General features: G+C 30.9%; 1 protein-coding gene across 1 annotated transcript; it reads left to right on the top strand.

Annotated features, from left to right (window-relative positions):
* The first annotated feature begins 10,672 nt into the window (after nucleotides 1–10,672).
* Nucleotides 10,673–12,375, top strand: LOC133035682 (uncharacterized). Its single transcript, XM_061111794.1, has 3 exons — nucleotides 10,673–10,848; nucleotides 11,194–11,563; nucleotides 12,058–12,375. Exons 1-3 carry the CDS (start codon nucleotides 10,673–10,675, stop codon nucleotides 12,373–12,375), a joined length of 864 nt encoding a protein of 287 aa, XP_060967777.1.
* The last annotated feature ends 382 nt before the right edge of the window (nucleotides 12,376–12,757 follow it).

Raw genomic sequence — 12,757 nt, 5'->3', positions numbered from 1 at the left:
ACTTATCCAAGGTGTAAGTAAATTATATTGTAGATTATCATATCAGTGAAATCTTGTGTACTAATAAATCATAAGAATTCATTTAATTACATAATCTTGATTACTTTCGACTATGTTGACACCACAATAATCAAGAATATCAATGTAATAAGGATTTGGATGAATTTATAAATCAAACAAATGATCATGAAATAAACATGTGAACCAAATAACACATTAAACAAGTAATGAAATAAATCTGTTTTTTTATTGATAAAGGAATATTCAAGATTACATCGAAATAGAGTTTTATTTATGGCACAAAACCCAATAAACTCCCACTTGCACTAGCATAAAGCAATCAGTACATTTCAATTAATCTTAGATTCTCTATGTGCTTTTCAAATGCAGTCACTGTCAAAATCTTGGTGAGTAGAACAGCTAGGTTGTCTTCAGTATCAACCTTTTTCACCAGTACGTCCCCTCTTACCACATATTCTCTGATGATGTGGTATTTCCTCTCAATGTGTTTACTCCTCTTGTGGCTTCGAGGCTCTTTACTGTTGGCTATGGCACCAGTTTTGTCACAAAGTAAAACTAGTTGTTTTTCCATTCCAGGAACAACACCAATTTCTGTGAAGAACTTTCTTAGCCAGACCAGCTCCTTAGCAACCTCAGCAGCAGCTATGTATTCGACCTCCATGGTAGAGTGTGATATTGCGGATTACTTGGCAATTCTACAAGCAACTGCTCTACCTCCAAGAGTAAATACCATCCCAGATGTAGACTTCCTGTCATAAAGACGAGCCTGGAAACCTGAGTCGATATAGCTTATGGGATTTAAAGCACCACCCTTGTAGACTAACTCATAATGCCTTGTAGTCTTTAAATATTTCAGAATATGCTTAATTATACTCCAATGATCCTCTCTTGGGTTCGTCTAATACCTACTCACAATTCCTACTGCATAGCAGATGTCTGGTTTAGTGCATAACATAGCATACATTAGACTTCCAACTGCTGAAGCATAAGGAGCTTTTTTCATATCTTTTATCTCTTGGGGATCAGTGGGACACTGCTCCTTAGATAGACGGATACAAGGTCTAGAAGGCATAATTGCCCCTTTGGTGTCGCTCATGAAAATTGCTTTAGCACCTTATCAATGTAAGCTACTTGGGAGAGAGCAAGTGATCTGTTCTTCTGATTTCTAATTATTTGAATACCAAGAACATTACTGGCTTCACCTAAATCTTTCCATTTCAAATTGAGTGTTTAGTCATTCCTTAATGTCAGACATTTTCTTGATATTGTTACCAATAATCAAAATGTCATCAACATAAAGGACCAGGAATACTACCACTTGATTATCCTTAAGTTGGATAATTTTATCAAACCTTTTGTTCTAAGAACGAGAAGCTTGCTTAAGTCCATAAATGGACTTGTTGAGCTTGCAAACTTTTTCTTCTTGTCCTAAAAGTTTATAACCTTCTGGTTGCTCCATATAAATTGTCACGTCAAGAATTCTATTAAGGAAAATTGTCTTGACATCTATTTGCTAAATTTCATAATCTAAAGTGACAGCTATGGAGAGAAGTATTTTGATGGATTTGAGCATGGCGACCGGACTAAAAGTATCCTCATAGTCCACACCTTCTCTTTGGGTATAACCCTTTGCAACAAGTCTAGCTTTAAAAGTTTGGACTTCTCCACCAACACCTCTTTTCTTTTGTAAACCCATTTACATCCAATTGGATGATAACCATCAGGTACATCTACATATTCTCAGACTTTATTTCTTTTCATGGAATCCATTTCTGAATCCATCCTGGCTGACCATTGTTTCCGTTCTAGACTTGCTATTGCTTATTAATAGCTTAATAGATCGTCATCAATACCGTTACCAATGACCATATTAATTTTATCATCCAAGACATAACGAGCTAGTTTTCTATAAACCCTCTCACTACGACGATCTCATTTAAAATCCCTTAAACATTTATAGCTGCCTAGCATTTGTAAATCACCATCGTAAAACATAAAAACTAGCAAATCAAAACTCTTGTTGTAACATAAAAAAGAACTTATAAGCTAGCTTTACAAACTTTTAGTCCATAGCATTAATTATAGTTTGTGGATTAAGTTTCATTAACATCCAACCCTCATTACAAGCACCTTGTTTAATTAACTAATTAATTATCTTAATAATCATCTCTCATATTTCTCATTAACGAAAAACTTGCATCGATAACATTAAAAAGTTTTTTAAAAACTATCTTGACAAAACAAAAATATTTTGTAATAAACCAACATTATCCTTAGTTGGTATTAATAGCTATTTTTATTTATGTATATTTATATATAATTAATTTTATAGATATGCTATTCAAAGAAAAAAAAAATACGTAAACCACTTTTTTGAAAATACACTAACTTAAGGCATGGTGATACATCATTCCCTTCAACGTATTTTGAAGGGTTTCTTTATCATTTTTATAGGAAAATTTACATAGTATACTAACTTTTGATATTTTTTTACAAAAATACTGTCAGGCGGTATTTTTTACTTTTTTACTGTGTTTGCAGTATACTGTGATAAGTTTTTACTGGTGTTCAACTAGTATTTTTTAGTTATTCTACTGTTGTTTTGAGTTGTTATGTTTTGTGTTTTACTGGTATTTTATAAAAACACAGTATTTTTAAAAACTTTTCCGTGTGACAGTATTTTTGTAAAAGTTAACCTAAATTCCAGTATTTTTGTAAATTTCCCTTTTTATATATACAAGTGGTTTTTTTTTTTGAAATTTTTACGTAAATTCACATAAAAATTCATATTATAATTAACAGAGTAATTTAAATTGCAACCAAAATTTACACAGCAATCCACCTAAAAATTAACGGAGCAACCCAAACTGTAAATTTGAAAAAAGAAAAAAATAGTATATGAAATAATTCCTCTATTTTTAATGAGAGGTGATTGTGCGGCAACTACTAGGCGTATTTTTTGAAGGCTCGGCCGCTCGGTCATTGGATTAATAAGGTGGGGTAGGCTCCAGTTTGAGGTCCCAAATAACAAAAATTAGAACAAGTTTATAGAAATTACATATATAGTTTTTATAAATTAAGTATCTAGGAATGTACAATTTTATTAAGATCGATCGTTGAAAAAAGGGTACCAATAAAATTTAGCATTTTTCGATAATATAAACATTTCCGTGTAAATTTATATATATTTCCTAAATACAACCTCCCTATTCTATGCTTTTTAAGTTATTTTGGACAATATTAGCTTAAGAGAATATTTGGGAGAGATATAATTAAGCAAAAATGTCAAGTTTTATGGCTGCATTTGATCAGAGTCCAAATTATCAGTAATTACACATAGTTCTTTGTCTTTGGGTTGTTAATTATAAGTTGGCACTGTTTTGAGAAAGTATAATGATCCATTATTTAATTAATTTTTATAAATTGCTGTGAAGTTTATTATAAACTCTATATACGGATAAGTCTTTGGTTTGTTTCAGAAGCTTTAACCTGATTACGTATCAACTATATGAAGTTGATATCAAATAATATTAGATGCTCAAATAATAGTATTTCATTAGATCTTTTTGTGTGCAAGCTTTCCAATTATCTGTTTATTATGTATATATTAAGATTATTATTCTTATTTAATGACATTTTTTTGTGACTTTATTACTTATAACTTTATTCTTACAGATCGATCGGATAAACTAAATCAACTTCCTGTATTTTATTTATTCCGAAACCACTATATATGATTTGAATGAACTATATATTAGTAAGAATAATACATCATCGATCGATCTTTTAATTATTTTCCTCCACACACTTCTCTACCTCTTTCTTTAATTTATTTTTACGCATATATATGACATAATTTAATTCGAATTAATTCTTGATAAGACTATTGGTTCTTATTGTATATATTTTATATTCAATACTTTCGTTTGGATTTGATTTCACATATTTATCATCAACAAAAAATTCCTACGTCTTTCAGCAAAAGCATTTAGCCTTTATAACATAATTATCAAATGGAGCACACAGTGCATAGTGCGGTGTAGCAATTTGTTATATATACAGATTATTATATTTTGAGAACAATAAAAATGATCTCCACCCCTAGACCTTGCCAGGAGCTTATTATATATATATAATATAGGCAAAAGTTCTTCATTTAAACGTTTCTTTTTTCTAACGAATTTATTGCTTTATTCGTCAGTACATAACAATAATCTGATTGATTACAATATACATAAATATTAATATATTAATATTTACATATATACATGAGCTAGGTTTAGTTTGTGTCCCTTCACTCAAGTTTTAATTAGCTCCACACGTCGTTTCATTATATGCCAATCCATGCAGTCTAATTCCAAATGAGTGGAGAATACATTTTCCATATATATATAAAAGAAAAAGAAAATTCCAAGCTAACTTTAATTTTTATTATAATGAAAAATGTTTTGTGCTCCATGACCACATGACCACTTACGGTCCACACAACGATTGATATATAGCAATTCACAATCAAGAAATAAAAATTTTTAAATATTGCCTCTCCTGGAAATTCAAAAATCAAATGATTGTAAGACAATCCAATGTACTTGTCCAAAGAAATCAAAAAGGTTTTTGGAAATATTCAAACCTCTTCTTCATCTTTTCTTGCAATTAATAATTAATTAAAGGTCAGTCGGATTCTGATACCACAAATAGCTTTCATCTGTCCTTTCACCCTATAAATCCTTTAGAAAGAAAACATTAATATTGGATGCGTATTATCTATCTTTCGATCTATATATATAATATATACTAGATGAGAGTTACGTGGCGAGCCACGTAAATATTAGTTTTATATAAGTTTTAGTGGTTTTTGTTTAAGAATCCAGTAACTGAGCAACGGCAACAATAATGGTAGATAGATCTATTTAAGTTTTTCATATTTGTAAAGATTATAAATCTAAACTTTTAATTTTCTTGATTTGAGATTTTAAATTGTTCTGATTTATTTGTTTATGAATTTATTGAAATACTTGAATATTTATTGGTTTTGATTTTGAATTGTTCTGATGCATTCATACTTGAATATTTATATTAATGAAATTAGTCTGTAGCTTTATGGATTTAGAAAAAAGAAAAGATATTTTTTAATATAGAGTTTAAGTTTTATATTGATGATTATTAATGAAATCAGTTTGTAACTTTATGTTTCTAGAAAAAAAAAAAATGTATTATTTTATATGGTTTGTTAGAGAGATATGTGGCTAAGATGATTTTTTTTTTAATTTAAAAAAAGATTGTTTAATTTTTTGATTTTTTTTTATTTATTTGTTAACGGGAGATCAAACCTATTAACATCGTTAAATTTAACAGAATATTCTTTTATTTTTAAAGTATATTCTGTTAAACCAAGAAATGCCGTTAGATAGGCACTTTTAATATATAAAGATATGGTGTTTGTTGTTATCCACTCAAGTGGGAATATGAACAAATAAAAGCTATACATATTACATCTCTTGGCCTCTTTCAATGTATTTGATATTATGTTCTTTGTCTGTTTTTTATGTACGTGAGGTTCACTGATATTATTGTTGGTTTATTTTGGCCACATTAATTGTCTTCAATAATATTTATACATGTTTATTTAGATATAGAAAGACGTACGTATTAGATATAAATATATTGAATATTAGTCAACATGATAATGAGAGTTGAGACAAATACATTATATTGCAAATCATGGGGTAATAATAATCACCACAATCGTCTTCTTCTTTCTCTTCTCATTTGTTTGTGATAAATCATAGTCGATGTTCATTTGGCCCATTATTATTATTATTATTATTATTATTTTGTCACTAAGAATTGTTTTTATATTGTATAAATATATTTGTCTTTTGTTGTATCGAATCCGTGATTATTTTTGGCACATCAATTATGAAACTAATATGTGATGACGACATATATCGAATTTCTCTTTTGTTTAGTTAATCAATTATGAGTAATGATATGATCAAACACACATTAATTGCATAGTAGCTTGGTAAATAATTTTTTTTTTTTTTTTTTTTTTTTTTGAAGGAAGCTTGGTAAATAATTTTATTATAATAGTATATTAGTATATTTTATTCCACCAAATTGTTTAAAAGCCATTTCATTATAATCATATTTCAATATTTTAAAATATAAACTAATAAAATAATGAAATGAAATTAATTCTTTTTCATTCTATTCTATTTATTTCTCTAATTAGTATGTCATTTATGAACACAATATGTAATAAGCGTTATTTATTTTAATTTAAAATAAAATGAGTTAGTTCAATATATAATTGCATCATACATAATATTCAACACCAAGCTTATAGTGTGCACTTTAATTATTCAATGCTAATTGTTGTGATGAATGAGGGTAATAAGAAAAGGCACTACAAAAAATTTTACTTTTAGTCACAAAAACTAATTATAAAATATCAATCTTATGTTGTGACTAAAGGTATTAGTCACAAAAATTACAATTTATTGTAACTAAATGTATTTTTAGTCACAATACTTGTTGTGACTAAAACTAAATTAATGACAACTTGTAACTAAATGTTATATTTTAGTCGCAAGTAATATTTTGTTGTGACTAAAAGTCACATTTAGTCACAAAAAATTTATGTTGTGACTAAAAGGTTGTCACTAAAAGTAGCTATTTTTTGTAGTGAGGCTAAAAATCTTCAAGTTGATTTGGTGCTTTGTTTAAAACCAAAGTGAACAGGTTAATTATGACGTACTATGATACAAAATAATTCTCCCAACTAAGATTATTACTCTAGTTTGAGTATTGAAGGTCGAATTCTCATTATTTGGCAAAGGAGTTTAGTCCAAGTCTCAGTGCCCTTTGAGCATCCTCAACTTGTACGTTGTAAGTAGAAAATTTCTAGTTTAAATTTTGAATTGTACGTTAATAAGTTGATATTTTATCTTATAAATATGACCAATTTATGTATTAATATTCGTAAATTGATTATTTAAATTACTGATTCGTGTGATTATAATTTGTTAAGCTATTTTAAAGACTAATTATGCATTTGGAGTGTTATTTGAAAGGATTTTAGTATATTTTGGTAGAAAATAATGGAAGCTAGCGAGCTCAGACAAAACGGAACGTAATTGTAATTTTTGACGACCTTAGAAGCAAAATTAGACTTGGAGCTCAACATTAAAGTTGTAGATTTCGTTCTCAGATTTTTCAGACTATCTTGAATCATCCAAGTTCGAGTTGTATTAAAGAAGTTATGGCCAAAATACTAATATAAGCACGCAACAGAAATTTTTCAGCATGAGGTTCTTGTCGCAATGAGCGTGTTGTGGCCGCAGGGAGCCTAAAGCTTTCAGAATTTTTAAATTTTATCTTTCTTTTAAATCAAATGAATTTTATGGGGTATAGATAGGACTTTTAGGGTTCGTTTTTATGGACTTTTGAACTGCGTACGTTTTTAGAGAGAAAGAGAAAAAAAAAAAAAAAGGAGATTGCGACATCAATTGTTCATCATCAGTGTTTCTTTTCTTCTCCTTAAACTTGTACTTTTTATTATGATTTTCATTATAATGACTAGTTCAGAATAGTTTCTTTTTAGTTAAGGGTTATTTCAAAACCCAAAACATGAATTCTTAATTTTTATGATGAATGTTATTTTCTTAGTTTCCATTATTGAATTGTTTCTATTCTTCTATTTTTAATGCCATGATTATTGCTTTAATCTTGTTTAGATGATCACTAAATTAGATTTTGCTTTAATCTATTATTATCTTAAGAATGCTATTCACCTAATAGTCTAGGGTTCTAAGAGTTTTTGATAAATTGTAATATTTAATATTGTCAAAAGTATTTTTAATTGTAATGAATAATAGAACCTATGTTAAATAAATTATATGTTTCATTAATTTATTATCTAGATTAATCTACATTCATTGAACCTAGATTAATTTATTGAGCATAACGCCTTTATTACTTGCAATATAGAAATTGAGATTATTGTCTGATTTAGCATTATCTATGGGACTAATAATTTGATTGGAAAATTGAAATAACATTTATTATTAAGAATTAATTAAGGATGATTGTTGAGGGTGGGATTAACCTTTAACTATTTCTTAAATATCGTAGTATCTTATTTATTTTCTCAATTTATTTGTTAATTTTATTCTAAGAGAAAAGTAAAAAAAAAAATCCCCCTTTTTATTATTGTTTAATTTTGAATAATAAAGTAAACATAATTCTCGTGGGATCGACTTGTATTTATTTTTATACTGAAATAATTGTAAGTATTGGAATAAAATTATTTAGTAAATTTAAAACGGCTTACGACACACATCATATGTCACTGCTGTTTATGGGAAAAACTCTATAGCTAATAGAAGAGATTTGTGGTCGTCCTTAGCTGGTATGTTCGGTTAAATCATCGTTGGTTGAATCTTGGTGACTTTAATGTCATGTTCAACTATGAGGATAGATTTAGGGGTCTTCAAGTGACTGTCTTTTGGTCTAATAAACATAAACATAGTGATCGTATATACTTTATGTTGGATAGAGTGTTTATTAATGAGAAGTGGTGGGATTGCTTCCATAATACTAAGGAGTAATGGATGGAACATAGCATGTACAAGGTAACAATACTTCAGAACTAGTCCTTACCAATCACTAGTAGGAGTACTCTTTCTAGAGTTATTGGTAGGTTGAAAAGAGTCAAACATGTGCTCAAGAAGTTCAGTCATAGGGAATTGAGGGGCATTATTTCTAGTTATGATTTAGCTAAAGAGAAACTATTACTAGCTCAAAGGAATTCGCATGGCTAATAATCTGACTGATATTTCTCTTTAGCAAGCTAAGAATAAAGTTCATTCAGACTTTCTTTTGGCGAGTAAATGTTATACAAGTTATATTCTTCAAACGAGTAAAATTATTTGGCTCAAATATGGTGATGAAAATTTTTATTTCTTTCATGTGAGTGTTAAGAAAAGGAAAGTAAAAAATTGTATCACTACTTTTGTTGAGAATGATCTGGTTATTGATGAGTATGATCATGTTATTGCCCACTATTGTAATCCGTTGAGGAACTTTATGGAGAAAATAAGTTTAGCTACACTCAAAATCTTGATCTTGTTTGTTTGAAGTATGGCAACAAGTTGAATATTGTTGTGTTTTGTTGGCCAAATATCATTCTCTACCTATTCTACCCCTAGCTCAACCGAATTAACCAACTATCAGTTATGACAGTTGGTGCTCAAGTCAGGGGTTACACATCAAGAGAAATCAGATCAAGAGTGAGAGAGAGAGAGAGAGAGAGAGAGAGAGAGAGAGAGAGAGAGAGAGAGAGAATCAGTAATTGCTGTTCAGTAAGAAAAGAGAGAGAGAGAGAGAGAGAGTTATGAGTGTTCTTGAGATTGTAATGGTATGATGTAACTTGAATCATCATCACCACTAGTATAGATGTTTTGTACCAGAAGTTAAGCTTCTCGAGCTGTGTAATTTGAACACTGTAATCTCTTCTTTTCATCAACAAATAAAGATATCTCTCAGCCCTGTTGTGGTTGTTTTCTGGTTGGGGATGTAGGCAGGGTGATGCATTATTACCTTATTTGAACCTCGTTAATGTCATGTGTTCAATATTGTTTTTTATACATGTTTGTGTCATTGTTATTGATTGCTGTCATTCCTTGATAATCTCTAACTAATTCATTGTTTATTCTTGTTTTTTAATGTTCTTGTTGAGGTGTTGTTTTCACAACAACTGGTATCAGAGCCAGGCTTCTTGGAGCAAGAACAGAATCAAGAAAGTGACTCATGGCTTCTACATGCACGATTTGAAGTAGACAAGTTCAATGGAGTCAATGACTTTTGATTGTGAAGGATTAAAATGAAAGGATTTTTGGTTCATCACGGAGTTTACCAAGCCATTGACAAGGAAGAATTGAAAGAGTTTGGAGATGATAAGAAGAAGATTAAAGAAATTGAAATAAAAGTACATAGTGCCATCTTGCTGAGTTTGGGAGATGAAGTGTTGAGGGAAGTGTCAAATGAAGAAATAGCTTTCACTACAAAAAAACTGCTACTTTTAGTGACAACTTTTTAGTCACAACAAATTTTTTGTGACTCAATGTGACTTTTAGTCACAACAAAAACTTACTTGTGACTAAAACATAGTATTTAGCTGCAAGTTGTCACTAACTTAGTTTTAGTCACAATACTTATTGTGACGAAAAACACATTTAGTCACAACAAATTGTAATTTTTGTGACTAATACTTTTAGTCACGGACCTTTTAGTCACAATATAGGAATGATAATTTATAATTAGTCACAACTTTTACTTTTAGTCACAAATTTTGTTGTGACTAAAAGTAAACTTTTTTGTAGTGTTTGGGTTTAAACTTGCCTCGATTTACTTGAAGAAATCCCTTGCTAACAAACCATACTTGAAGGAGAAGTTGTACACTCTCAAGATGGAAGATTCAAGAAAACTCAGAAAGCATCTTGATGAGTTTAATTGAATTATCTTGGATCTTAGCAACATAGGAGTAAAAATAGAAGATGAAGATCAAGGTATCTTGCTACTCAGATCATTGCCAAAATCCTATGAACATTTTGTAGATACTATCCTATATGGCAAAGAATCCTTGACCATGACAGAGGTCAAGGCGGCTCTCAATTCTAAAATAATGCAAACAAAGAATGATGAAAGATCTGATTGGGTTGCAGACAGTTTGTTTGTCAAAGGCAAAAATGAATCAAGAGATTTGAAGGGTGGATATAACAAGTCGAATTATAAGAGCAATCAGAACAAAGGGCACAATCAAGGGTACAAATCAAAGACAGCATCCAAACCAGGAAAATAGTGTTACCACTGCAAGAAGGAAGGACACTATAGAGATGAATGTAGGGCACTCAAGGTAAAATTGAACAAAGAAAAGGGAAAAGAAAGAGGTGATGCAGGAATTGCCTTTGATGGTTATGAGTATGCTAAGGCTTTGGTTGTGACAAGTCAAGAAACATGATGTGATTGGATTCTTGCCTCTAGGTGTTCATTCCATATGACACCAAGAAAGGAACTGTTTAGTGAATTCAAGAAAATTGAGGGTGGACCAGTTCTGTTGGGGGACAACAAAGCCTGCAAAATCTCATGAATAGGAAATGTGTTTATCAGAATGCATGATGGTCAAGTCAGACTCATTCAAGAAGTTAGGTATGTCCCTGAACTCAAGAGAAATCTACTTTCAATTAGTGAACTTACATCTAGAGGCTGCACTATAAAGATAGATAGTTCAATGAAAGTAATGAGGGGCACTAGGATAGTAATGAAGGGAGATATCAAAAATGGTATTTACTATGTGCAAGGTGAAACTATTGTTAGAAAAACAAATTTGGTTGTTAAGAGCAGTGATCGGGACAATACAAGATTGTGGCACATGAGGCTAGTCATGTCAGTGAGTGAGGTCTCTATGAATTGGAGAAACAGGGTATTCTCAAATGTAAGCTTGGAAAGAAACTGGGGTTCTGTGAAGAGTGTGTGTATGGTAAGTGCAGCAGAGTGAAATTCACTCCGGGTTTGCACACAATTAAGGGAAAACTGGATTATGTGCACTCAGATCTCTGGGGTGCTTCAAGGACTAAGACCATTGGGGTGCAAGCTATTTTATGAGCATAATTGATGAGTATACCAGAAAGGTTTGGGTGTTTCTACTCAAAACAAAAGATGAAGCTTTCAAAACCTTTGTCACTTGGAAAAGACTGATAGAAAACCAAACTGGTAGGAGGATTAAGAAGCTAAGAACAGATAATAGTTTAGAGTTTTATTTAGATCAATTCACTAAGTTTTGCCTAGACAATGGCATAGTAAGACACAAGACAGTGATTAAGACTCCACAACAGAATGGGATTGTAAAAAGGATGAATAGAACTTTGCTTGAAAGGATGAGATGTATGCTAAGGGGTACTGGCATGGACAAGAAGTTTTAGGGAGAAGCTTTGTAGACTGCAAGCTATCTCATTAACAGATCTCCCTCAACAGCTTCTCAGATTTAAGACTCCTCAAGAATTTTGGATAGGAGAAGTGCCAAGCTATGACCTTTTTAAAGTTTTTGGATGTACATCCTATGGTCTTATTAGACAAGATAAACTAGAACCTAGAGCTATCAAATGTTTATTTTTGGGATATCTTGATGGTGTTAAGGGGTATAAACTTTGGTGCTTAGAAGATGGATACAAGAAATGTATTATTAGAAGGGATGCGGTGTTCAAAGAACATGAAATGGCAATGAAAACTACCAATACTCTAGTAGTCGGGGGAAACAAAGTGTTGAGATACAAGCTCACAAGGAAGAAGTAGAAATTGCAGATGAGGTGGATACACCAACAGCACACAGTGATCACAGTTCAGATGAAGAGTAAGAACAGATGCCATCAGAGGTACAAGACTATAAACTAGTCAGAGACAGAGTTAGAAGAGATGTGAGATCCCCTGATAGGTTGGGATTTGCTAACTGCACTGCATTTGCACTTGCTGCAGCTAAAGAAATTGAAAGTGGTGAGCCCACCTCTTTTGCAGAAACAGTTGCTGACAAAGACAAAAAGAAATGGCTGAGAGCCATTGATGATGAAATGGGATCTCTTGAGAAAACAAAACCTGGATAAGAGTACCTAAACCAAGGGGACAAAGGATCATAGGCTTCAAAGGGATTTTCAAACATAAAAAGGGCTTACACGTGAAG

This window comes from Cannabis sativa, chromosome 1 (genome assembly GCF_029168945.1).
Source record: "Cannabis sativa cultivar Pink pepper isolate KNU-18-1 chromosome 1, ASM2916894v1, whole genome shotgun sequence".
Lineage (NCBI taxonomy): Eukaryota > Viridiplantae > Streptophyta > Magnoliopsida > Rosales > Cannabaceae > Cannabis > Cannabis sativa.
Note: the sequence above shows the minus strand (reverse complement) of the source record. Positions and strands in the feature narration are given on the sequence as shown.